Source organism: Eretmochelys imbricata, chromosome 10, assembly GCF_965152235.1.
Source record: "Eretmochelys imbricata isolate rEreImb1 chromosome 10, rEreImb1.hap1, whole genome shotgun sequence".
Lineage (NCBI taxonomy): Eukaryota > Metazoa > Chordata > Testudines > Cheloniidae > Eretmochelys > Eretmochelys imbricata.
This window is the reverse complement of record NC_135581.1, coordinates 69,655,387-69,681,117: the sequence shown is the minus strand read 5'-3', so window position 1 is coordinate 69,681,117 and position 25,731 is coordinate 69,655,387. Positions and strand designations below refer to the sequence as shown.

Here is a 25,731-nt window from a genome sequence, read left to right as displayed (position 1 = left end):
CTGGGCCCGGAACCCTCCGCCGTGGGGCCTTGTCTCCACCCGGACCTAGCTCCGACTGGACCTAGCGCAGCAGTTACCACAGCAACCGATCAACGGTCGATTACAGGTGAGTGAGGAGGAGGGGACTAATCACGGGGACGTGTCCTCAGCAAGCCTCCCTCCCTTCCCAGGAATGGGGACCCCCCCTCAGCAGCACCTCCCAGGGAATGGTTATCCCTAACATGGGAATGGGGATCCCCTCAGCAACACCCTCCCCAGAAGTGGGGATCTCCTCAGCAATAGCCCATCCCCAGGAACAGGGCGAATTAATTCCAGGAGACCCCCTGAAAATCCAGTGGCTGGGTCTCCCAGCTTTGAAAATTAAACCTTGCAGTAAGACTCAGCACTTACCCCAGAATCACCTGGTCTTCAGGGTCACATCAAAGCCTGCCTCTCATTTATCTGTCTCCCCCACTCTCTATCCCTTGACATGCCCTTCATTGTAGAAGACATCATGGATCCTGATTTGTACCTAAGCAGTTCTAGTTGTTTTGTCTAGGGCCTACTATCTGCTCCCAGGCTTGTTTGTGGGGTGGTAAATGGCAACCCTGCAGTTGCCAGCTCACACACACTGGCCGCTCACCCCACTTTCTCTGTATGAGTGGTTGAGTCAAGAAGGCCTGCAGCCCTGAGCCAAATAAACCTACACAGCACTCGTTTATCTGTGGACATTTTAGAGCTCCTCTAGCATCATCACTGCCTGCGGCAGAGTGGAAAAAGCTTGCGTAACTTAGGGCGTGGTCTCTCAGCCTGTAGGTATTTGGCTAAGGTAGCAGCAAAGCACATGCAAGCTCAACGGGGTCTGTGCTCATTTATTAAAAACAAACAGCTCTTAGGCCTTGTCTTCACTGCTAAAAAGGTGCATTTTTTACCATAAAAATGGGGTACTAACATCCGTGAACTGTCCTGAGGTAAAAACACAGTGAAGATCAGGCACTTCAGTTTTGCTGTGAGGTAAACTCACTGAGGTCAGCACTACATCTCATCTAGTGTGCCTTGTGTTAAAACTAAAGTGCCTTGTCTTCACTGTGTTTTTACCTTGCAATAGATAGATCATGCACATTAATTACCCTGAAGGAAAAACATCTGCTTTAGCAGTGAAGACAAGGCCATAGAAGAAAACACGAGCATGCCCAAGGTGTTTGGGTTTGATTAAAGTCCATGTATTATGATCCCATAGTACTGTGCTAGCAGCCTTCAGTTTACAGGGGAGGAAACTCTTCCATTTGCAACATCTGTGTACAGCTCTCTGTAACTTTGCAGGACAATGACTCTTTTGTGCTGGATTTTTTTACGCTTTTTTTTCAGCCCAAAGGGGAAATTTTGGTACAGTTCCATTTGGCCCTTTCTGAGTTGTGTCAGTAGGAAATGTTTTGTTTTCCAAGTGTCATTTTAGACGATATTTCTGTGCTCTGATCATTGTGGTAAAGTCCCAAAGCCACCCATCAGGTCTGGAGCTTCATTGTACTAGGCACTGTACAAACATCTAGGAAGTCACAGGCCCTGTCAGTTAATTTAAGAGCTTCTAACTTGCCATAAGCTTAGTTCACATTGACACAGGCCTTTGACTAGTGCGAAGAAACATGGTTTAGAAATAAATAAAGTTTTAAGCAGTTTGAAAAGTTTTCCTTTGAAACAAATCATATCTTTGACTTTCTCTAGGCTGGGTCAGCAGGGAGACAGGCAAAAACCAGTCTACCTGTATCCTAACTGATCTGTAACACCACACCTAAAACTTGTATAACTAGCTGTGCATTTTAGATGTCTAATCACCTGTGTACTTAACCTGCATATATCCACGTGGATGGTATTCACATGGCACAGCACTGAGCTGTAGAGGAGACCATGGGAAGACAATGAGGAAAGCAGAAGTGAGTCCTACAAAATAGGTATAGTCATTTCTCCATATAAAGATAGGAAGCTTCCTTCTTTGTTATAGCTAGTTCCTAAGTTTTATCATCTGTTTCCTCCCATTATCTCAAGGATCTATTTACTGTAGGATTTCCTGGGTCTCTCCATCTACTGTGACTACTGTGTAGGGCACCTGTGTTGTCATCACACCAGGGAAGACAGAAAGATGCCAGTATATATCCGGAAACATCCCCTGGAGATCCCTCCACCTTCTGAAAAGGACTGGATTAAGAAGGATGAGGAAGAAAATTTCTTCCTGCAGGATCCCGATCAAATCTTTGATTCATTGCCTCAGCCTTTCCGGATGATCAATAAATTGGTGACCCTAGTATTCGAGCAGGCCTGGGAAATCATTGAGAAAAAGGAGGCACTTCGAGAGGCACAGACACTGAAGGTCCAGCCCAAGTTGTACCTGCCCACAGCTGAATTCCAGGTACGGAGACCCTTCATAGCACAGCTGCCACCTGTCATTGCAACAGTTTGTCGAGGCACTGTCAGTTCAGTTCCTTTTGCTTTCTTCTTCCATTGTCACCCCTCTGCCCATTTAAACTCCCGAGACGCCATTAGCATTTCCCTCGCTTTCAGTTTCATTCCACAAGGCTACAGCTCTAAGCTTGCTCATCTGAGAAGTACAGGACATGGCCCATTTCAAAGCCCATCTCACCCTCCTGAAAGAGGCGAGGTGGTATTAAATCATGTCAGGCTCACCCTCTGCTTTTCTACGCCAGACTGACCCTAGCCCCTGCTTATTCTGGAGAAGTTGATGAGTCTGTTGCTATCATATGGACAAACTCAACTGCATTTTAAAAATAATACTTTAGAAATGGTGCAGAGCAACACTGAATGCAGCTGCATGGTGCCCAGGGACTGTGTGGGCTTCCTGAGGAGAATGTCTGCACTTGTTCCGCTTTCCCTGTGGGAGTAGTGGGGTGTGGGAAAGCTCTAGTGTTACTGAACAGTGCCTGGAGATTGAAGGCTTCTGTTTATCCCTAGCACTGGCGGTGACAGGGCAAGCTTCCCTTGAAGAAGTTCCTCATCCTTGATATTGGTGGGATCTTTCTGAAATTGGAGCTAGACTTCATGCCCTAGTGAAGGTCATAGGATTTCGCCGGCAAATGGCTGGTGTAGCTGATCAGTCACCCTGTCAGGGGGTGGCGGGGCAGGGTCATGTTCTCTTCTGCTTTGTTTTTCATCTCTGCAGGTGATGGGAAGAGCCAACTGCCTTGCAGCCTCTGGACAGCATGTCTTTGTTGGGCTCTCCACAGGGCTTGTAGTTTTCAGCATGCCCAACTGTAAGCGGGTCTGTGCTTGGGAGTCAGCCAGGCTAGAGATTTGTGCCATCCGTACCTCCAACCTTGGCAATGAGACCCACCTTCTCGTTACTGTGGATGAGATGGGTAGGTGCCCCATGAGCTTCCTCAAGTCCCACCTGGGGAGAACTTTGAGAACAAGTTTGCACCATGATGGAATGGAGGTGGTGGGGGAAGTGGCATCTACTCAGTAGAAAAGAGCTAAAGCAGGATGGAAGTAAGCATGAGTAACACATTTCTGAGAGGGTCCTGCAAATAATGGGGACTAGTCAACAGACTTCAGAGAGGGGGTGGCCCCATAGCTAGTGCCCTCCCTGTTGCGCAACAGAGGTTGATTACATGGGGGAAGCAGCACACTCAGTGCCTCTCACATTCTGTAGCAATACCCTGAGCCAGTCAAGGAGTAATGTTGCTGGGCTTCAAGGCGGAGGCTTTCATCCAGCCCTTCCACTTCAGGGACAGTCAGTGTGCTGCAGTGTGGAGGTTAGGCTGAGGAGAAAAGATGTCAGCTCCATATTGAGTCCAGTGGCCTTACCATGATACTAGTGTATGCAGCAGTCCCAGAAGGGTCCATTGGCTTCTGGTTGAGTCCAACACTAATGAAGTTGGCTTTAGTTCTCTTTCCATTAGAGAGAAGAAAGTTGGATCTGAGCAAATCCCCTTGGAGCACAGGCCATCTCCATGCTGGACTTGTGGCTAATGTGGCCACCCTAGGGTGTGCGTGGGGGGGGAGGACGTGTGAAATCCCATGTCCTGGCTGCTGGTGTAACACCCCTAGCAAGACAGATGCATAGATGCTTTCCAAGTTCTGAGCATTGCTGCACTGACTCCAATAGCTGAAAAGTGCATGAAAATGCCTGGGGCTCCCACCCACCTCCCCCTTTCCCATTTGAAGCTCTGTTTTCTTGGGGAGGAGGGCTGGATGCAGGTCTCTCTGCTTATGTCTACACTGCAGCTAGCAGCAAGCCTCCCAGTAAGCAGACAGACCTCACGCTAGTGGGGCTCAAGCTAGCACTGTAAAAATAGCAGTGTGGATGAGGCAGCAAGAGTAGCAGCTCAGACTAGCCACCCGAGCTTAGAGCCAGGGGGTCAGGCAGGCTTGGACTTGGCCAAGTTGCCAATTGCCATCTATGCCACAACGTCCACACTGCTATTTTTAGCATGGTAGCCGAAGTGGAGCTAGCATAAGTCTGTCTGCCCAGGCTGCAGCACTCCCACTGCAGCGTCTGTATTCCCTCTGGCTGGGGCCATCAGCACTGCTCTGTGTGTCACTAGACAGCAAGCTGTGGCTGAGTCTTCTGAGAGCCACAGAAGGCACCTAGTCCTAGTGCCATTACTGCACCCTCCAAAGGAGCTGAGCTGCGCCCCTCACTCTCTTCCCACCCACTTCTTGCCTCTGTTTTTCTCTTCCAGGACTTGCCCGTCTCTTTTATTTTTACAAAGACAGCCTGCTGCTCATTAAAGTCCTAAATGAAGTGGTAAGTCCTCTGTGTGTGTCATGGGCACTGAGGCGAAAGTCTCTGTGTAATAAATAATCGTGGTTACTAACAGCACTCAGGAAACATGTGGCTAAGGGCAGCAGCTGGAATGGAGATCAGAGGTCCTGGTAACTGGGTCAGTGGTGCATAACTCACCTGTAATCCCCTTTGAACCCGCATTATCCCTGGTGCAGACCCCAGGTTATGCCCAGAATCTCCTCTGAGATGTCAAAATCCCAGAGGTGCATCAGCATTCAGCAACAAACTAACTCAACACTAAAGAAGCCTGTCTTCAAAAATGTGGAGTCTGACTCTGGCGGACTGGGCCAGAGCGACTCAGGCACGGGGGGGGGCGGGCTCTGGGCTGAAGGGGCTCAGGCAGAGGGGCTCTGGGCTGGGGGGGCTTGGGCCAAGGGGTGGGGAAGCTGGGGGGCTCGGGCAGAGGGGTGGGGAAGCTGGGGGGCCTCTGGGCTGGAGGGGGGGGTGCTGGGCTGGAGGGAGCTCTAGGCTGGGGCACAATTTGTACTTGTTTCCCCTCTTTAGCTTGTTGAAAAGCTTCTCGGCCCTCCCAAGCCACTCACAGGGGGCTGGGCCTCGGGCTATAGCTGCATGTCAAGACTTTGGGGACTCTGGCCACCTGGCAGGTTCCGGCCCCCCTCCCCTTCTGTGCATTGCACACCTCCTTTGTGACAAACCCCACAGGGCGGCAGGGTGTCCCATTGTTGCCATCCCTGGCTTCAGAGAATCCCTCAGGCTGGGCAACAGGCACACGGATCCTGCAGGCATGCTCTCTGCAAACACCCCCACTGCCCAAGGCCAGCCTTACATTGATCACAGACAACCTGGACGCCCCATGGCCAAAGGAATGAACCTTTGCTCAGGCTTTGGGAAGAGCCTCTCAGGGCTGAAGGCTCCCCACTGAGGGCCAAAACCATAGGTGGCTGTAGAGATTCCTGTCCCAGTCTTCAAGGCCCTGCCCCGTCTACCCCCTGCCAGTCTGTGCTCTTAGCTCTCTCTGCCTTTATCACCTTTACTTTGCCCATGCCACTGCTTCCTTCTTGCCTTTCTCCCACACTCCTCCCCCTGCGGAAGATACATTCTGCATCTGCTGGTGCTCGTGAGTGGCTTTCAAGGGTAGCCCAATGCAGAGCCCGCTGCACTAAGCCAGTGGAGGCCTGACTCTGATGAGGTGTGGAGCTGAAGAAAATGGACACAACAGTTTAGCCCAATGCGCACAGAAAAAGGCACCTCTGGCCTCCAGCCCTACCTGAGAATCCTGGAGCACTGTGAGGTGCAGGAGCAAACCCCCAAGAACAAGGGCATCTTCTCCTCCCCTCCTGCTCCTACACCAACCCTCTGCGCATGGAACGTTCTTCCCAGACCTGTTCCCGGGGCGCCTGCCTCTTTTCAGTCAAATTCCTGGGTCCATTAGCAATAAGGGCACACCACAGCAAGCATCACTGTCCCTTTTCAGCAGCCCCAGCCTTTTCTGATGCTGGCATGCCTTTCTTTGGCAGGAAGAGATCAGCAAGAGAAACACCTGTGTGGAGGCGGAGCTCTCCCAGAGGGGCGATTATGCAGGCATCCTGCTGCAAGGCAAGTCCTGTTGGGACCCAGGAAGTGTATCAGATGCTGGCTGTCCTGCATCAATGGGTGGGGCCTGCAGTTCATGGAGCTTTGTAAAACTTACTCACCAGTCTAGGGAGCATCCTCTGGGATTCCCCAGTGCCCTCCTCAGTCACCCCAACGTGTCCCTCCAGCCAAGGAGGGCTGACACTTCTCCCTTTCATCTGCCAAAGGCCCAGCAGGGACCCAGCCCGTGCGGCCAGCTAATCCTGGAAGGCAGCTCGCTCTGGGGCTGGTCAGTGGTGCCTCTGGGTCTGCCAGACAGGCCATTCAAAGCAAAGCAGACTCCCTCCTCCTGCTCTGATCACCAACCCCAGCTCCTCAACCCTGTCCCCAGGCCCCGCATTTACACTGGGAGCATATGGGCCTGTATACTGAGAGGCTCTCTGCTCTGACACAGGCTGGAGAACTGCACAGAGAGGCTCTTCCTGAACCTGCTGCAGTAAACAACCCTCGCCAAATCACAGGGGTTTCCTCGTCACAATTCTTGTCTCAGAGCAGTGAGAGCCAAGTGAATGCCCTCTTCTGCCCCAGCAGGGTCTTTGTGCCCACAAAGGGGCTCTGGTGGAACCTTGAGGGCTAGAAAAGCAGATGTGACACCCCACAGGCAGCCAATAGGAGACCACTTTGCAACATGACCCAGTGAGTATAGCTCCAGTCCCTAGATCAGCATCCCCGACACAGGGCTTTGTGGGGATATGAGCTCGAGGATCCTACATTTGAAAGGGAATCCTAATCCCATTCATGAGGGTACATAACAGCAGCGTCCTCTTGCCTGAGAGACCTTTTCTCCTCCTTTCCAATTGCTCAATGCAGTTTCCCAATGCAGGCAGCACAGAGGCTTGGCTGGAGATCTACCGATTGCCTAAGGATTCCTGGCTGAAGGAGACAGACCATGCCCAGGCAGCTGCAGTAGTGTCATCTTTCAGAGAGAGGAGGTTCAGCCAGGCGTCGACGGTGCAAAATGTTTTTCTTTCCTACCGAGATATCTTCTGTCTTGCCCTTTCACCTCCATCTCTTTCCATAGCCCTTGTTTTCACAGCTCCACCAGGCTGAGCGGGTTTGTCAGCACACTGATGGGGAAGAAAGTGAGGACATTGTCACCCAACCCACATTTCACAAACCCCTCGTATTGTTGGGCCACTATTGTCACCCACAGGTCAAGTTTTCCAAGGAGGTTCCTCGAGATCAGAGGCCAGAATCCAATGTGCTCCCCTCCCCATAAGTATTGCCCCCAACTGGGGAGGCATCCAGTGCAGGGTGGTTTCTCAGGCAGCCATTTCTACCCCCTGAAATGCCCTTCATACTGGCAGAATGGCCAAAAAGGGCCTTAGTGTAACTGAGAATTGGGTGAGGTATCTCCAAGTATGAGTCAGGGAAGCTGATCCTCCAGTCTGGGCTTCTTTGAATTGGCTTCATTTTTCAGTCCCATGCCAAAGAGAAGACCTGGCTGTGTGTCAGAGCCCCACTTGCTCAGGTGGAGAAGGGGATGCTCTGGATTACCATGGTCAGCTTGTATGAACTAACCACAGCCTCTTTCATTTTCCTTGGCAGAAAAGTCTGGAACTGCCAGGAGAGGGCTCTGCAGAAACGGTAACCAAGGCCTGAGTGAGAACTTACCAAGCTCTCCAGGAAGATTATGGATGTTGAGTTGGTGGCTGCATTTTGAACCCCCTGCATCCCACCTTTTGGGGAGGAGCACCAGGAATCTGGGTCACACTCTTTGTTCTAAGCATCCAGTAGATCCATTCCAGTGTTCACCTGGGCTAGTCCCCGCCAGACCCGAGATCAGCAGAGGCTGGCCTTGCCATTTAACAGGAGTTGCTCTTCAGCACTGACAGGCCAGCTCCCCGCCCCCAATGACTCAGACCCAAGGCAAATGAACACCTAACATTCCCTTCTCTACTGCTCCAAGTACTCATGTCAAGAACTCCCCTTCGCCCTTGCATTCACCTAGGTCCTCACTCTCACTAATCCCCATTCAGGTACCTAGCCACGTCTCTGTGCAAGGACTAGTGCTGAGGGCAGGAAGCTGATGCTGGCCTCCTGCTTGTGGCAAGTGTCCGATTCCCCATTCCCAACCAAGCAGAGGGGATTCTACCCCATCACAGGTCCCTTGAAGCCTACACTGGTTCTTGTACTCAGCAGCAATCTGAGTATCCCTCACCTCTGATCCACTCTCACTGGAGCCTGATCACATACTGTTCCCAGGACCATGCTGTATCTGGGGACCTTTGGGGAGGGATCTCTAATGGTAGTTAGAAAGGGTAGGGTATTTGGAGCACTGGGTGATGGGGCATCTGGGGAAGAGCTGAGGGTGGAGCGCTAATGCAAGCAGGATCCCATGGGGCTGTGCATGTTTCCCTTCAGATGGAAGCTCTGGCTCCCTCAGGCCCATGGGGCATGGCCTACATAGTGGACACAGGGACAGTGGGAGCAGCATGCTGGGAGGGGAACTCTGCAAACCCTTCCTGGGAGGAGGGTTTGATTCCCAGGGGAACAATTCTGCAGGTGTTCAGCTGTGACAACTTCGTTGTTGGTAGCATGAGGCAGCATAGGCCACAGAGCAGCTCCTGGAAGTGCCCGTGCTCAAGGTGACTGTCTCTTCCGTTGCAGGAATCACCTATGTCTGCAAACAGAGTTGAAACTAAGCTGAGTCCCCCAGTGCTGCTGCTGAAGGTTAGGTCGCCCAAACCTCTGACAGGTCAGGCCCCTTCTCTTGGGCCCTTTGTTTGTGGTGGGGAAGTGGGAATTTACTCAAGTCTGGTTAAATAATAATGGTTGTGTCTCTCTGCATATTTCTCTCTCTCTTTGGGTGCTTGTATGTGTCTGTCTTTTTGTGTTTCTCTCTGTGTGAGTGGCTGGATAGCAACATAAAGATCAAAACTTACAGTAAAATGCCCACTGGCTCCACCCTGCCCCTTGCCTGTGGCTCATCTCTGATCCTGGAGTGGGACTCGCTGCTTACTTAGCTGTTAGTATCCCAGCTGCATTAGTGATGCATCACCTCTATTAATGATTATTATGTATATTACAGTGGTGCCCAAAGGCCCCACCCGTGACCAAGGCTCTATGGTAGTGGGGTACGGCGCACACACATGCAGATACGATCCCTACCCCACGGAGCTTTGAATCTCGTCCTCTTGCTTACTGCCTGGTCTTCGTGGCCTTTCCTCTCCTCCACCCTTATTCTTACCAAAAGCAGTGCCAGGCCCAGCCTGGCTGTCTGAGCCCACATGATCCCTATCCAATACCAGCTATACAGGGGTAGAGCAGCTGATCAGAGAGTCGAGCACAGAGGGAGGCAGCCTGGGGTTTAGGCCCTTTCCCCAGGGAGAGGTGAGGCAGAAAGCAGCCACCATTGCTTTTGTAAAAGGAGCTGGCTCCTGGCCATGGACCTGGGCCTTATGCTAGGTCAAAGGCTTGTGAGAGGTGCTTCCACCCAAGGGAGGAGAATGGACTCAAGTCTCCCACCTCCATGATGGTATGACCCTACATGAAAGGGGAAGGGTTACCCCTCCCCCAAGAGCTTTCATAGATCTCAATGGATTCTGCTTCTTCTGGATCTCTTTCTCCCCCCTTGGTGTTCACGATCCAGGAAGCACTTTTAAAAGCCCTTTGGAGGCTTTGATGAAGATTGATGATGGCAGTGTGATCGGCTTGGGACAGAATCACGTGATCAAAGACTACCAATGGGAACAGCAGGACGCAATCTTTCGCAGCACCTTCCAAAAGCATCTGGAGAGAGAAAGTGAGCCTGACAGCAAGGAGGAGAAACCCAGGTGAGAGGGATGCAGGAGTGCACCTCCAACCCTTGCATGCTGGCATTTCAAACCAGGGATTCACAGGAGTTGCCATCACACACTGCCATCTCCAGGGCACTTCCCAACTGTTACTCTGAACCGGGGCCCAAGCCGTCAGGGTATGGCCACAGCCACTCCTGATCATGTTGAATTGCCCTGTTTATCAAGGTATTTCCATAGCATGTATTTATTATCCCTTCCTTTCTCAGCCATGCTGTGTTTCATTTTCTCCTGCCCGGCCGGATACTGCAGATCGGACCTGAAATCAAAGCACAGCCAGGTAATATAAAGCAGATAGACAGAATGCATCATTAACCTGTGGAACTTACTGCTGCAGGATATTGAGTTTCAAACTAGATCAGGCACTGTTATGACAAAGAATAGCATCTGCAAAGACACAAGCCCGGATGAAAATGATAAGGGCTATCAATCCTCATGCACTAGGCACATGTAAAATGCTAGCTGGGTTCATAAGAACTTGCCCCATGGTCTGTTACTGCACAAGAGAAGATTTATATCCTCCTCTGCAGCATCTGACATTGGTCACCCTGGGAGGGAGGATGCGGGACTAGAGGGATGATTGGCTACTTTCTTGTGGCCCTAACCAAAGCAGGGTGAAGTGGGCACTGCCATAGGCCAGGAAGTGCTGTGAGTGGGCCAAGGGCAACAAGTGTCATTGCTTACTGCCTTCCTCTGGTTCATGATTCAGCGGTGAAGCTCTCTGTCCGTGTCCAGCCGTCTCTTTGTTTATAATTTAGCAGCCACAGAAACTGCTGCAACAGATGTTCCCAATCGGTGATGCATGGAGAACTGGCTCTCTTTCTTCTTCCCAGATGAGAGAAACAGGGCGGGAGGGAGGAAGAGAAGAGCAGAAGGTGCCCATGAGGTTAATTGTCCCTTGTGAAGAAAAGTTCTTATTGCACTAAAGAAGCCCCAAATCCATAAATGCTTTCCCCCCGGTACTCTATCAGAGGGATGCTCTGGGTTTACGAATGACAGAGAGTCAGGGCCAGGCGATGGGGAATGGGAGGGGAGATCTCCTGAGACAATCTCCCTGTTAATATGTGGCTCCCACTGTGGACACATTTGAGCACGCCCCGTGCTCCTGACTGGCTGAGTCACTGTGGCAGCTTGGCTGCTGTGGATACAGTAAAAGAAACAGCCTTCCTCTTGCCGAACTAACTGGTGTCTCCAGCTTTTTAACCAGCAGTTCCCGTCCTCAGGCAGGCCAGCAAGTGGCACCAGCGCATTAGCCTGCCATCGTTGCGCCAACGTCTCATCACTCAAACCAGCTGTGTGGCCCAGACCCCAAGGAAGTTGTCATAGGTCAGGTGCCTGCTGCTCTCAATATATGCTGGCACTGGGGCTATTGAAGGTAGAGGGGCATAGTTCTCACACCATTGCACAGCAAATCTCTTTCTCCAAACACGTCTATGTCCCCAGGGAGTTTGGGTTGATTGGGCTTCCTGCTGCCTGGACCACCTCTTGTAATGGGGACTGCCAGGTGTGGGGGAGAAGCTGGTGGGGGAGGGGGTGACATAGGCAGTTAGAACAGACAGGCAGGGAAAGAAATATCACCAGGAATAAGAACTTTTGTTCTGTTTCAGGCTCTGAATGAGCAACTCCAAGGGATGCAGAGCCCAGACAACTTTCTCCAGTGTGCTGATGCAGCTGGCACAGGAGACTTCTCTGTGTAACTCAGATTCCCTCAACTCCTGGGACTGTTTTTAGGGGAAGCAACCCAGGCTTTCAAGCTGCCCACTCCCCTCTCCTCTCTCTGATCTCCCTCTTCCAGACGTGCCCACTGGAATCACTGTGCATTGGAATGGAAGCCACAATCTCTGCCTGTATTTACTCACCCGGCCATCAAAGGAGAAAATGGGTAAGAAGCGAAAGAATGGGGGGCAGGAGTGCAGGGTTCTTATTTTCAAACTTCTGCTGTAGATTTCAAAAGAAAGTGGTTTGTACAAAAAGGCTTTTCCCTTTAACCCTGCACTGGCAGGAGATCTTCTGACCTTTCCCAATAGGGCCCCCTTGTATCTTCCTGACCTGAAAAGGGCCCCCACGGTCAGGCTGACATTTCCCAGAGGGCACGGCCCCTGACTTTTTCCATACCTTTTGCCCTGGTAGGGCACCGTATGTTTGTCCCCATGGAGCTCAGTCTCCCACAGCCTCAGCATTTCTGATTCAGTCATTCATAGCAACCAGCAGTGAGCTCACAGCAGGGAGGGAAACTGGGTCTAACCTGAGAGTGCTTCCACCCTCCCCAGGTAGGAGGAAGAGGCTTAAGGGCTAAAAGTCTAATGACACTAGGAAGGGAATTGTTCTCCCAGACAAGCTGGGATGGGAACCCTGTAAAGGCAGCATCCTTAGCCCCATGGCTGGGGGGCAGGGAGTACTTCATTTCACTCTCGGTTGGCCAATGTTGAGAGAGGGTTGAGCCAGCTTTCATTAGCTAGAAGAAGTGAGACATAGGAGAGGAGAGGAACTGGCCCCATGGCTCACATTTCTCCATTAGGCCAGGGTGGCAGCTGGATGGTGAGGATTTCCAGATGGACAGTGTCCCAAGTGAGGCCACTGCAGCAGGCAGCTCCTGACCTGCACCCACTGTACTCAGCCCAAGAAGGCTGACACACACCAGGGGCTGATGTGGAGGGACGGGGACAGGGACTCCCCTTCTCCCTGAAGATGAGGCTCAGCTGTTCAGAGGCCATGCTTCTCCCTCCAGATGCTGAGCTAAAACCTGACACTGTCTGGCCATGTGCTGCTCCAATCACCTGCTCAGCTGTCACCTCCTGCTCCTCTTACATGGCTCTGGCATGTGAAGATGGGACGATAACGGTGTGGGACAGAAGTCTAGGTGAGCTCTCCCATTGCTGGAATTGTTGGGGACTTGGGGGTCTGGATGTGCAGGCTCTGGATCACAGAGGGGTTTTCAAGAACATTTTCCAAAAAAACCTGCAGGCTTGCTTGTTCCCTAGCCACAGGTGGCCAAACATCCCAGGTGGCCTTAGCTGAGTAGCAGAGTCTGTCATGTCACATGGCCCGAGTTTTCAGGGGCCAGGTCCAGTTCTGACAGAACTATCGCCTGTCCTGCAAGAGGACAGTGAAACCAAAATGCCTTTGGGGCTGGCCCACAGTTATGTTTGCAGCAGCTAAAGCTCCCAGTGCCCTGCTTGGATGGTTTCGGGACATTCCCCCATCTGGACGACGTAGCCTCATGCTATTTGTGGGGCTGAAGCAGTGTCACTACATCCTGACAGTCTGATTCCCGATGACAGGTTCACAGCATCACCAGGCTGTGATGCAATGACCCTCCCAGAGCAAAGTTCAAGAGCGTGCCCTATTCTGTACTTGGGCTGGTCCTTTGACTGCACCAGAGCAGGCCACAGTCCCACCCAAATCCATTGGTGATGCAGTGTGAGCAGGCTGTGATACTGCACCGCTACATGGCAACGTAAAGTTTGGGTTCCTTGGGCCAAAGCTGAGAAGGTGGCAACCCTGCCATGCTGCACCATAGCCAGGAGGACTGCAGGCAAAATGAGCCCAAAACAGAACCTGGCCCAGTTCCTAGCTAAGCCAATAAGACTGAGTCATGCTCAACTTCCCTCCCATACAAGTCACTACCTACCTATGGTACTAACAGAGGTGCCCATTAGTTCAGCATGGGTGGGGTGGAACCATGCTGCGCTTCCCTCACATGGAGGTCACCTCCTTGGAGCCAGGCTGTCTCTCTCTCAGGTGGAGGCCAGATTCAGTGCTGGCGCCTGTATCTCCAAACTGCTGTTTGTTCCTGACTGTTGGATGCTTGTGCCTTTCCCAGGGTTTCCACTAGCTGTGACTGCCCTTCCAGAGGGATGTCTCAGCCGCACCATCCACTTCCTGCAGACATCTACAGCCCCAACGGACCAGCTGCCTAGGCCCAAAGTGCAGCTTCTGGTGCTGTGTACGGATGGGTCTCTCCACCTGGTTATAATATCAGGGCCCAGAGAGTCCAGGACCGTGCTCCTGGCAGACAGGTGAGGTGGGTTCTGCTAGGCCCCAGGGAGGTTGGTCACAGGCTAGATAAATTGTCTCAGTGGCATGGTGGGGGTTCCCTTTGCTAGAAGAGAGTTGTAAACACTTTCCCTCCCCTTGGGAGACCTCACCACTGTCTTTGGCGAGGCAGGAAGCAACCCAGCAAACTCTCTCACCCCATTATCAGTACCAAACACTCAACCTTAGCAGCAACAGTCACTTTGTTTAGCAATACACAATCACAGTCCTTCAGGCATGGATCGGGGCATCTCCTTCCCTCTGAGCTCTGGCTGATGCTGATGCGCAGTGAGACACGAGCTCATGAGACCACAGGCTTGGGCTGCCCTTTGGCCTGTCCCTACAGCCCTGCCTGGAGCCATATCTCAGCAGGCATTGTCCCTGCAGTAGCCACCATGAGGTGTTGCTAGTGCCTGCTTGGCCTTCTTCCAGGAGAGCCTGGAACAGAAGTTGGGGTGGAATTCCCTGACTTGTGCCTGCCTAACTGCCGTTTGCTCATGCTCCTGCCAATCTGACCTTTGATGGTAGGGCCAGCTCCCAGTTTGCTGCTCTCAGAAGGGCAGCATTTGGCCTAAATCCCTTGTGAACCCCTGAGTCATGCACTGCAGCTCTCGCTCTCCTGGCTCCTCAAAGTGCTGCATCTGCACCCAAGCAGCATCCTAAGAGTGGGTTTACTTTACAGGTCCGAGGACCCAGATCAGACCATCAGTGCAGTAGCACCGATTCCAGCCTTACCTGGTGCAGTGAGTGTTGCAAGTCACCCCCTCTAGGGCCCGGTGTCCTCTGAAGTGCATGACTGTGCAGTAGGGCCTGGGGGCACAGCACTAGCAGCTGGCCTCAGTCACCAAGCACTGAGGTGAGGCCTGAGTGGCAGCACCCCCAGGAAATCCCAGAGGTGTGGAGAGGTCACAAGGCAAGTCCAGCCCAACCCAGTTATAAACTACAGGTGGAATGTGGAGCCCTGTGACCAGTAGAGATGGACAGCCATTTCCAAACAGGCACCAGGACCTTGTGGAAAATAAAGGGTTAAAAGCATCTGGCCGGAGCCAGCCCTAGTGCAGCAAGCGGTGCTCTGCTGTTGCACCTCAATCCTGACCCACAGCATTTTTGCTATTGCAGCCCTGGGTTCTCCACACAGCTCCGGCCCATGCTCCTCATTTCCGGTCTGCAGGGTTCCTGCATCCCGCTAAGGCTTTCAGGGCTCTCTCTCCTGCCCCAGCCCCAGCCCAGAGAAACGGGAATGGCCCTGCAAGTGCTCTCCATGCAGCTTCTGTGCCCTGCTGCTATTTCAGGTGCTGGTGTTCTCCTGGGATGGCACAGTGTGCCTCACAGACACTGCCGCGCCACGGCCTGTTTGCCACTTCATCACCCCACCCTCTCACACAGTAGCATCGCCCTGGCAACCGGTGTTTACCGTGGATACCACGAACCACGGCCTGCTCCTCCGAGGTAGGGAGTCTGGCACAGAAGGGAACGGGTGGAGGGAACTACCTGCTACCATGCACTCCTGTCACAGGTGGGAGGGGAAAGGGGGCCCTGAGTCTCCAGCTCCTGGAGTGGTTTCAAGCTAGCAAGTCCTAGGAGGCAGAAGGGTCAACTCACAATATGAAATGGGGGTGGGGTCTCCCCATGTGGCTGACAGATCTGCACAAGCTGCCCTGGACGCTAGGCCGACTAGCATTGTTGTGCAGCATCTGTGCACCGGTATCTGTCTGCACGCTGGCCCCCCTGAAAGCTGCTCACAAGTCGTACGCTGGCCTTTCAGTGCCTCCTACTGGTGAGAGGCAGCAGGACTTGCATGGAGCAGCAGGGTCTGAAAGCCTTGAACATCATTGCTGGGGCCATGGGGACTGCAGTGTGCGTCCCATGCTTCAATCGCTGTACAGGCTGAACTGGGCCAAGGTAACAGGCTGAGTAGACTGGCTGCCTCCCCTTTCCCTGAAGCTGGTCTCCTGGAAAAGAGGGTACTGGTGCTGCTAGGATGAAATTTTTGGTTGACTTTGAGTGCTTGTATCATTCCCCGTCAGCTGGTGCAGGAGTCCTCAGCCTTACTCATAGGGTGGGCAAGATGCTAGTTGAGGGAATGTTTTCTAGACATCTTCCGTCCTACTTGCCATCAGTTGGTTGCACCGCTCTTCCTGTTAGCCATCGCCTGGCCCCTCCTCCCTCCCATTTGTGATCTTAGCACATCCCTTCTGATAGTTTCTCAGGTAGCCCACTGCTGCAAGTAACACTGGGAAAGTATTGATGTATTAGTAGCTTCTCCAGGGTGATGTAGCAGCTGGGAACACTGGGGAGGAGGAGTGCATAGCCACGTACATAGCCATCTCTTTGCCAGCCCCATGTGCTGCACAGGCCATGATGCGAGAACATCCATGCTGGTGGATTTCTAGCAGAACCCACTCCAGACCTTGGCCTGTGTGGCCAGCTGGTGGCTCAGGACTATTTGGTCATTCGTGGTGATCGCTGCTCTAAATGAGGCCATTCGGGTCTTCCCCAGCTGAGTAGCTTGACATCAGAGCAGCCTTGAGAACAGTGTACGCAGATTGGTGCAGCCAGCTCCATGGTAGCCTTGGGTCACTCTTGGCCCCCTGTGATGGTTCTGCAGAATGTGCATCCTACATGTCCTCTCCTCTGGCACACAGGGGATGAGCAGCAGCAGCAGGCTGGTCCCCGGACACAGACCAAAGACAAGCAAAGCTCCATCTTCCTTTTTAATTTTGATTCCTACCTGTCCATGGAAGTTTTCCCAGCAGTACCGGAGCCTCCTCCTGAGTCCTTGCAGCACCTGCCATGGGTCGAGAGATGTGACATTTTCTTCCGTGACAGGTAAGCTTTTCCCACCAGGAAGTCTGCAGTGTTGGAAGCTGGGACTTGGCTCACACTCCTGGTAGGGCAGGTCCTGCCCTAGACCACAAAGGGCCCAGTGATGTTCCAGAATGGCCTGAGGCGGGATTGTGTGGATTGGTATGATTTGTTCTTACGTATCACTGGGGTGAGACTGGAGTAAACTGTGGGCTATACCGGGGGAGCTGGGTCTGTGCCAAAGAGCAGACAGACACTCCACCTCAAGCATCCAGCTCTGCCCCTGGGGACGCTGCTCTGGGCATAGCAAGGGAGAGACTGTGGATCTCTCCAGATGATTCTGTTTCCCCATGCACACAATTGCAGGGCAGACTCCTCCTTTACTGAACATACACAGTAGGTTTCTCTGCTTGAATAGGAGCTATTGCATCTTTGATTCAGGCTACATTAACTCCACCTGCTAGGCAGAGACTTTGCTATCTCATATTGTCACTAGATGGCAGTGTTACATCACTTACTGGATGACCTGTGTCTTGAGCTGTTACTTTTGGAAGACTGCCTGATCCAAGTCAATGGGAATCCTCCATTGACTTCAGCCTCTCAAACGTAAGGCCTGATCCAAAACCCACTGAAGCCTAGCAGTGGGGGTTGGGAGAAATGGCCTAGCAGGTTTCTGTTACCTAGCACCTTTCTCTCTTCTCCTTCTAGGCCTGAGCCAGGGGAGTGGCAGGCTAGCTCAGGGCACAGAGAACCTTTCATCCCTAGCACCAGCTCAGTAATGCCTCCCCTTTCCATAGATCTGTCCCAAGGAAAAGCCTTTCCAGCCTGCACCTTTCTACTATTTAAATTGGCGACCCCCTTAGCCCATTGCTCTGACAGAGCTCAAATCACCAACCACAGAAGAACAAGTTTGTAGCGGACCTTAGTTTAGTCCATGGCAGGTACACATGCAGCACCCTGATTTGTGCTCACACAGGCTATCGGATGAGACCACAAATGGGGGGGGCAGCTTGGCTGCTGACATTCTAGCAGCCCGTCTCAGTGTCCTGAATGGCACATGAAGAGGTGTCTGGCTGTTCTAGATCTCGATCTGCATTGGAGGTGGTGGTGGTCAATTCGCACGGATTTATTTGTAATTGGTTTGGTAGAGCCCAGAGAGCTCAGGAACAGGGAAAAAACAAAGTCTGAGCCCCTGCCTTCTCTTTCTTAGACTGCAGCGCCTGTCAGGACTCAGCCAGCAGGTACCCAAGTGCTGGAGCCAGCTGCGGAAGCATGCAGCCGCCCTGCAGAGGGAGAGCCGGAAGAAGTGATGGGGGCAGGAGGAGCTATAGTTAAGATCAACTTCACAGCCCTGGGTTGGCAGTAGGCCCACAAACCTGGCCTAGCATTAGCATTTTAACAGCAAACTATTTATTTTAACTGACTAATCTCCACCTCAAGGCAGCTCAGCCCACTGACTGACTTTCCCACCTCTTACCCAAGCCCACTGATCAGCCCATGCCAGCAGGGAGCAGAGCCTCCTCCCCTCATTCATCAAGGGTACTTGCACCATGTTGGGGGCATTCTGATAGCAGTGTCTGCTCATCACAGGGAGGAACCCAGCAGCCCAGACAGTTGAGCTAGAGAAGGTGCAGTGCAGCTTTGAGTCCCACATGGACGTGGAAAGTCCAAGCCTAAACAGCAGCTTCATGCATGCAGTTAGATCCGCATCCCTCCCTTTCAGTAAAGGCCTTCACACTGTCCGTCTGTCTGTCTGTCTGTGGTGCTTCAGAGGCTTGGCCCTGAAGTGGGATTGCTCTTCTATCCCATCAGCTTTGGGGCTCCCCACATGCTCATCCCCTTGCATTTTAACCAGCCTGGTGCCTGGGGATGGGAGAGAATAGGACAGTGAATGTAGATGGACAAAGGCACCATTGTCCCACATGGTATTGGTGGCCTTTAGCAGCAACAGGGAATCCAGATGTTCCCCTGAATCATAAGCTTTATTGACCAAGGATGGGCCAACACAGTGTTAGAGGCCTATGCTGGCACTGGCCATGCCTCTAGATGCTTCTTCCAGCCAGTATCACTTCTCTACCCAAACCCCATGTGAGGAAAGTGTTGCTCTCCATCTGGATCTTCAGTCAGCCCAATGAGATCTACCCATTTATCTAGGTCCTTGGCACTGTGGTATCTGGACCCCTGCCATGGGGAAGGGATGAGGAAGAACAGAAGAGAGCGGGAAGGCCTGAGAGAGATGGGAGGGAGAAGCAGAACAGTGCTGCGGGTTGGTTTGATTTCTAGTCTCGCCTACTTGCAGCCAAATTAATCCTGCCATCGAAGCTGGGAGCTACGCAGAGCAAAGTCATTATTCCCGGACAGGGAAAGGGGTGTCTGCAGCTCAGAGAGCTGCCTCTGTGACACTCCTGGGTCTGAGAGGGTGTAGGAGTAAGACACTAGACTTGAGTCCCATGTGATAATGGAGAAATACTGACCACCTCTGGTCAGGAAATTCAGACTCCGTTCCCAGCAGTCCATGGAGGTGCTAGTTATTGGTAGGACATATGGGGTTGGGCACTGCCCTCAAAAGCTACCTCCGCTGTTACTTTCTCAGGATTGTAACTTCTACACTAGGCCTTGCTGGATACCCAGAGCCAGGCAAACCTGGTGGTGCTCAGGATTTGTTCCTGTTTGATCACCAATTCTGCCTGGACCCAGCAGCTGTTCCTTGAGGAATCAATAAGAAGACTGAGTCATTCTGGACTGGAGAGGCTGCTAAAGGATTCCTGGGGGCTGCATGGGTCGGGGAGAGCTCGAACCACACTCACCCACCCTGCGGGTTGCTTAGAAGCAGATGTTAAGAGCAGCAGCATCAGGCTCAGTGTCTGTTAGATGACTCCACTGAGCAGCAGAGGGAGCTCAGAGAATGTGTTTTTGGTTTGAGCTGATCTATGGCCCAGGTCTGCATTCCTTGTGTACCTGCAACTCCAAATGACTTCAGCAGGCTTTGAATCAATCAGTCCTTAGTTCTGGGGGTGCGTTTGCCAAAAGGCTGAGGCCCAGCCTACGTAAGCTGGAGGCACAATGCCATCACTGGGGCACAAGGAACAAGCACAAACTGCAGCCGCCAAGGAGAGCTTGCCCCTCGGGAAAGTCAGCCCTTAATAATCTAGACAGTGCCACTGCTGCCTCCTTGTGGTCAACTGTTGTCACTAGAACAGTGGGCTGCAGACTGCTGAATGCTTTGACTTTCAGTAAGCAATCTTCCCCTTTGGAGGCAGGTGGCAGATCTGGGGAGAAGAGACCAACATCCTCCAGGGATATGCGACAGCAGGCAGGGCAGCAGTCACTGGCTTGCCTCCCACAGGCTTTCCTCAAGTATTTCGCCCTCTGACTTCAAAGTGGGGTGTTTTGCCCAAGTGAGGACCAAGCCATTTTGCCATGAACGTTTGTGGCCTTTGTGACCTATGGGAGTACCATGCAATGGCTAGTAGGGCCCATTTCATCTATGGGGAATTCCCCAGGAAGGTGGCAATAAAGCAGCACACTAATGGTTGACTTTTTAGGCCCAGCTTTGTCATAAATTACATCTGTGGCTGGTTCCCGGACTCTGCACAGAGATTGTGACTCAACAGCAGACATCCTTCTGCTCCTAGTGCTACTCAGCTTCCATATGCTTCTAGTTACAATGCATCTTAAGCATATGTGTCTCTTTACCAAAGACTTGAGCTCAGACCCTCAAGGGTATTTAGGCACCCACCTCCAACTGAAACCAAAAGTTTGTGCCTAAAAGCCTTTAAAATGTGGCCCTTGGGTCTGATCTTTTAAACACCACCAAAATGTGATTCTCATGACCACGGTAGTCCTGTTGGCTTCCAGGAGTCAGCAGCAAAGGGTGGTGCCTCAGATCATTATACAGAAGCGAGGAGAGAAGCCCAGCCTCGACAGAACTGGCCAAGACAGCAGAATGCTCTTGCAAATGCAGGAATATAAACCCTAGCCCCGTATAGAACTCTTCCCTGTGAATCTCCCCTATATTAGCAGCTTGTAACTGTTCGCATGGTAGGCTGCCTCTAGTGGCTAATTTAATGCCCCCAGATATTAGTTTTCCAAACCTCAAAGGCTCAGCATAGAATAAGCGATGGTCACATAAACACCACCTTATACTGGAAACCTACTGACTGCTATGCCTATCTACATGCCTCCAGCTTTCATCCAGACCACACCACACGATCCATTGTTGACAGCCAAGCTCTACGATACAACCGCATTTGCTCCAACCCCTCAGACAGAGACAAACACCTACAAGATCTCTATCAAGCATTCTTAAAACTACAATACCCACCTGCTGAAGTGAAGAAACAGATTGACAGAGCCAGAAGAGTACCCAGAAGTTACCTACTACAGGACAGGACCAACAAAGAAAATAACAGAACACCACTAGCCATCACCTTCAACCCCCAACTAAAACCTCTCCAACGCATCATCAAGGATCTACAACCTATCCTGAAGGATGACCCATCACTCTCACAGATCTTGGGAGACAGGCCAGTCCTTGCTTACAGACAGCCCCCCAACCTGAAGCAAATGCTCACCAGCAACCACACACCACACAACAGAACCACTAACCCAGGAACCTATCCTTGCAACAAAGCCCCTTGCCAACTCTGTCCACATATCTATTCAGGGGACACCATCATAGGGCCTAATCACATCAGCCACACTATCAGAGGCTCGTTCACCTGCACATCTACTCATGTGATATATGCCATCATGTGCCAGCAATGCCCCTCTGCCATGTACATTGGTCAAACTGGACAGTCTCTACGTAAAAGAATACATGGACACAAATCAGACGTCAAGAATTATAAAAACCAGTCGGAGAACGCTTCAATCTCTTTGGTCACTCGATTACAGACCTAAAAGTGGCAATTCTTCAACAAAAAAACTTCAAAAACAGACTTCAACGAGAGACTGCTGAATTGGAATTAATTTGCAAACTGGATACAATTAACTTAGGCTTGAATAAAGACTGGGAATGGATGGGTCATTACACAAAGTAAAACTATCTCCCCATGTTTATTTCCCCCCCCGGCCTGTTCCTCAGATGGTCTTGTCAACTGCTGGAAATGGCCCACCTTGATTATCACTACAAAAGGTTCTCTCCCTCTTCCTTCCACCCCCCCCCCGCTCCCCTACTGGTAACAGTTCACCTTACCTGATCACTCTCCTTACAGTGTGTATGGTAACACCCATTGTTTCATGTTCTCTTTGTACATAAATCTCCCCACTGTATTTTCCACTGAATGCATCCGATGAAGTGAGCTGTAGCTCACGAAAGCTTACGCTCAAATAAATTTGTTAGTCTCTAAGGTGCCACAAGTCCTCCTTTTCTTTTTTCATAGAATTTTTGTGGCTCCCCAGTAACACCAGCCCACTTTGGGAGATGCCCATTTTCACTGCAAGGCCCCTGTCTCTCCCGTGTTCAGGCACTTATCACTTGCCCAACAGGACTCTGTTTTGGCCTAAGTTTTCATGGGTGGTTTCAGCAGTTTTTTTTTTTTTGGGGGGGGGCGGGGAGTGTAAAGAAAACCCATTCAGCTAGCAAAGCATAAGGCACGAGTAGGAAAGAAAACGATCCTTTTCACACTTAAAGAGAGGTTCAGATGTTTGTTTTGCCTTTCAAAACTCATTTAGCTTTAATCATTCAAAGCTGCCACCCTCGCTGAGAGGTGTGTGTTACTAAGTGTTGGAAATAATATTATTTGAAATTAATATTGTTATGGGAAACCAAAAACTAATTTAACTATAAATTCCTTTATTAAATCCAAAGGCCAAATGGTATTTATACAATTGCTGTAAATGTACCTACAAAGCCTAAATAATCCGCAATTTACTATACTCAATACAGAAACAAAAAGTATTCATAAGCATGTGATCAGTATACTTACAAATAGGCCAGCCTTAGGGATGACAGTCGCACCCTGGCATACTCCAGCATGATAGTAGGGTCTGACAAAGAACCTTCAAATTCATAACTTTCATACCCTGCAACAAACAAACGTCAGAGCCAATTACCACATTCAAATCACTTGTAAACTAGACAACTCATCCTAATTTTGATCCAAATAAGATTTACAAGCTCCTTCTACCCCCCCGCCCCCACTCCCTCCTGCACCAGGTCTCTCCTCCTTAATCTCTTCCCCTCCTTCCTGCTGGCCAACTTTTCATTGCAGCTGGGTTCACACAGGCTGGAGTTAACACTGGTCTGTGGGGTGGGAAGTTCCACATTGGCTCTGTTTAAGAGAAATTCTTATTGAAAACCATCTGCAGTCACCCCTATCAGTCAGAGGCCTTCTTAGAAGCTTCCCCTTATTCAATTAGTTGTGCTTTGAACCAGACATCCTTCCTACTGCATTCCCTTTGGGCCTTATAACTCATTTTCAAGGCCATCCTTCTACCTCCTAGTCAGGGCCTCTCTTTACAACACCCAGATATTTCCTTAATCAAAACTTAAGCAAACTCTCATTATTTTTTTTTTTATCCTACACTAAGTTAGAGTAAGGGAGTGTGGGGGAAGGCAAGAAATAAAGAGCTTGACTCTGCAGCTGAGCGTTGTGTTTCCTTTGTGCAAGATTCGCCATCCCCACTTTGCTTCCTGGGCTGCAGAATGGCAGCAGAGAGGATATGTGGCCACTACAACAGCATGAAGGCTAGATCGACCCTCCTGCCATACACACACTGACAAGGATCCATGGCTGGGAAATCCACACGCCCGGATGCTGTCCCCCAAAGAGCAACTGTGCCTTCACGGCAATCATCCCTGGAAGAGGAGGCATGATATGGGGGCAGATGTATTCACCTTTTCAATAGGTGGTCAGTTTGGTTGAATGTATTTATCCCCAGACGTGCTTATTAACAAACAAAGAACTGTAATGGATAAAGCCCCACTAATGTATCTGACCAAGATAACTAGGGGTGGGGAGACACCATGCAGAACAGAAAGGAATAACCAATTGCAGGATGCTGATGAAGTGTCTTCATTTTTAGTCATGACTTTAATGCAGGCCAATTGTCTCCCCTTTCCCCGAAGGCCTACAGAATTGTTGGTATGATCAGCTATTTAAAATGTACATTGTGCTTTGGAGCGCAGTAAACAGCTCTATAAACATTCTGGAGAGGATCCTAGGCAGCTAATCTTCCACTATTGAGGGGCACTCCTTCCACTCCCACTGCCTCAAAGTACTTGAGCCAAGCAGCTAGGTTAACTGCAGAGCTGGGCACATGATCCTGCTGCCGCCACTGGGAGCTAATGAAAAGCCTTGTAAATATCACTATAAAGTAGAGAGAGAAATCCATCAGGGGTTTGATTGCTCTTTTTGGAGGGGCTGAAATCTGTCCTCAGTGAAGTCAAAGGAGCTTCATGGGTTTCACTGAGTGAGGAACTTAGCCGTCTATGATCTTTTAAAGAAAAAAAAAAAAACGTAGTGAACTCAAAGGATTATGCAAGCACAAGAACAATCCACATGGGGGAGCTCAAGCAGCACAATTTGGAGAGAGCGGATTGTTACAAGGAGTGATTCCATGGAGTGAATGCTTTTATGGGAGATAGTTTTCTGCTTTAATGTCACTAAATTGTCTGCTACACCTTTTGAGAAGCCAAACACACATCCTGCCCGTTTCCTCACTCAGCTTTGCTGCAGCGATGGGGAATCTGAGACTGATCCAGTTCGGATTATGTTCACTTCTGAACAAAGGGGCAGCCAAGGAAATATTTACCAGCCAAGGAAAAGGTGGGTTCCCCAATACCTCTGTGGTGAGTGTTGCAAACACAGGTGAGGAGGGAAAACTAATACGGACAGCTGGAAGGGGTGGCACTCCTCATATCGTGGGGGCCAGGAGGAGGCCAGGACCATTCAGCTGGAGGCTTCCACACCTCCGGCCCACAGTGGTGCTCCTGTTGTCCCTGGCAGCATTTCTCCACTGGAAATATTCATGGATTCCAAGGCCAGAAGGGACCACTGTGATCATCTAGTCTTACCTCCTGTCTAACCTCGGCAACAGAACTTTAGAACATAACATCCCTACTGGGTCAGACCAATGGTCCATCTAGCTCAGTATCCTGTCTTTGGACGGCGGCCAATACCAGGTGCTTCAAAGGTAATTAACAGACCAGAGTAATCAAAGTTATGCCCCTGTCATCCAGTCCCAGCATCTGGCAGTCAGAGCCTAGGGACACCAAGAGCATGGGGTTGCATCCCTGACCATCTTGCTACGAACCATTGATGGACCTAACTTCCATGAACTTATCTAATTCTTTTTTTAACCCAGTTATAGTTTTGACCTTCACAACAGCCCCTGGCAACGAGTTCCACAAGTTGACTGTGTTGTGTGAAGAAGTACTTCCTTTTGTTTCTTTTAAACCTGCTGCCTGTTAATTTCATTGGGTGACCCCTGGTTCTTGTGTTTTGGGAAGGGGTAAATAACACTTCCTTAGTCACTTTCTCCGTCCCAGTTATGATTTTGTAGACCTCTATCACATCCCCCCTTCGTCATCTCTTTTCCAAACTGAGCAGTCCCAGTCTTTTTAATCTCTCCTCATAGGGAAGCTCTTCCATTCCATTAATCATTTTTGGTGCCTTTCTCTGTATCTTTTCCAGTGCTAATATAGCTTCACATTAGCTATCCGCCAGTCATCTGGTACAGAAACTGATTTACGTGATAGGTACATACCATGGTTTCTAG

The 25,731-nt window shown here is 50.9% G+C and overlaps 1 protein-coding gene across 1 annotated transcript; it reads left to right on the top strand.

Moving 5' to 3' along the window:
• Positions 1–48: 48 nt before the first annotated feature.
• WDR93 (WD repeat domain 93) lies at positions 49–18,729 on the top strand. The gene is made up of 17 exons (XM_077828331.1): positions 49–106; positions 2,023–2,383; positions 3,152–3,347; positions 4,674–4,738; positions 6,256–6,338; positions 7,198–7,321; positions 7,919–7,957; positions 8,981–9,068; positions 9,963–10,146; positions 10,377–10,447; positions 11,963–12,049; positions 12,896–13,027; positions 13,991–14,186; positions 14,885–14,945; positions 15,495–15,651; positions 16,848–17,031; positions 18,218–18,729. Exons 2-17 carry the CDS (start codon positions 2,117–2,119, stop codon positions 18,315–18,317), a joined length of 2,034 nt encoding a protein of 677 aa, XP_077684457.1. The 5' UTR covers positions 49–106; positions 2,023–2,116; the 3' UTR covers positions 18,318–18,729.
• The last annotated feature ends 7,002 nt before the right edge of the window (positions 18,730–25,731 follow it).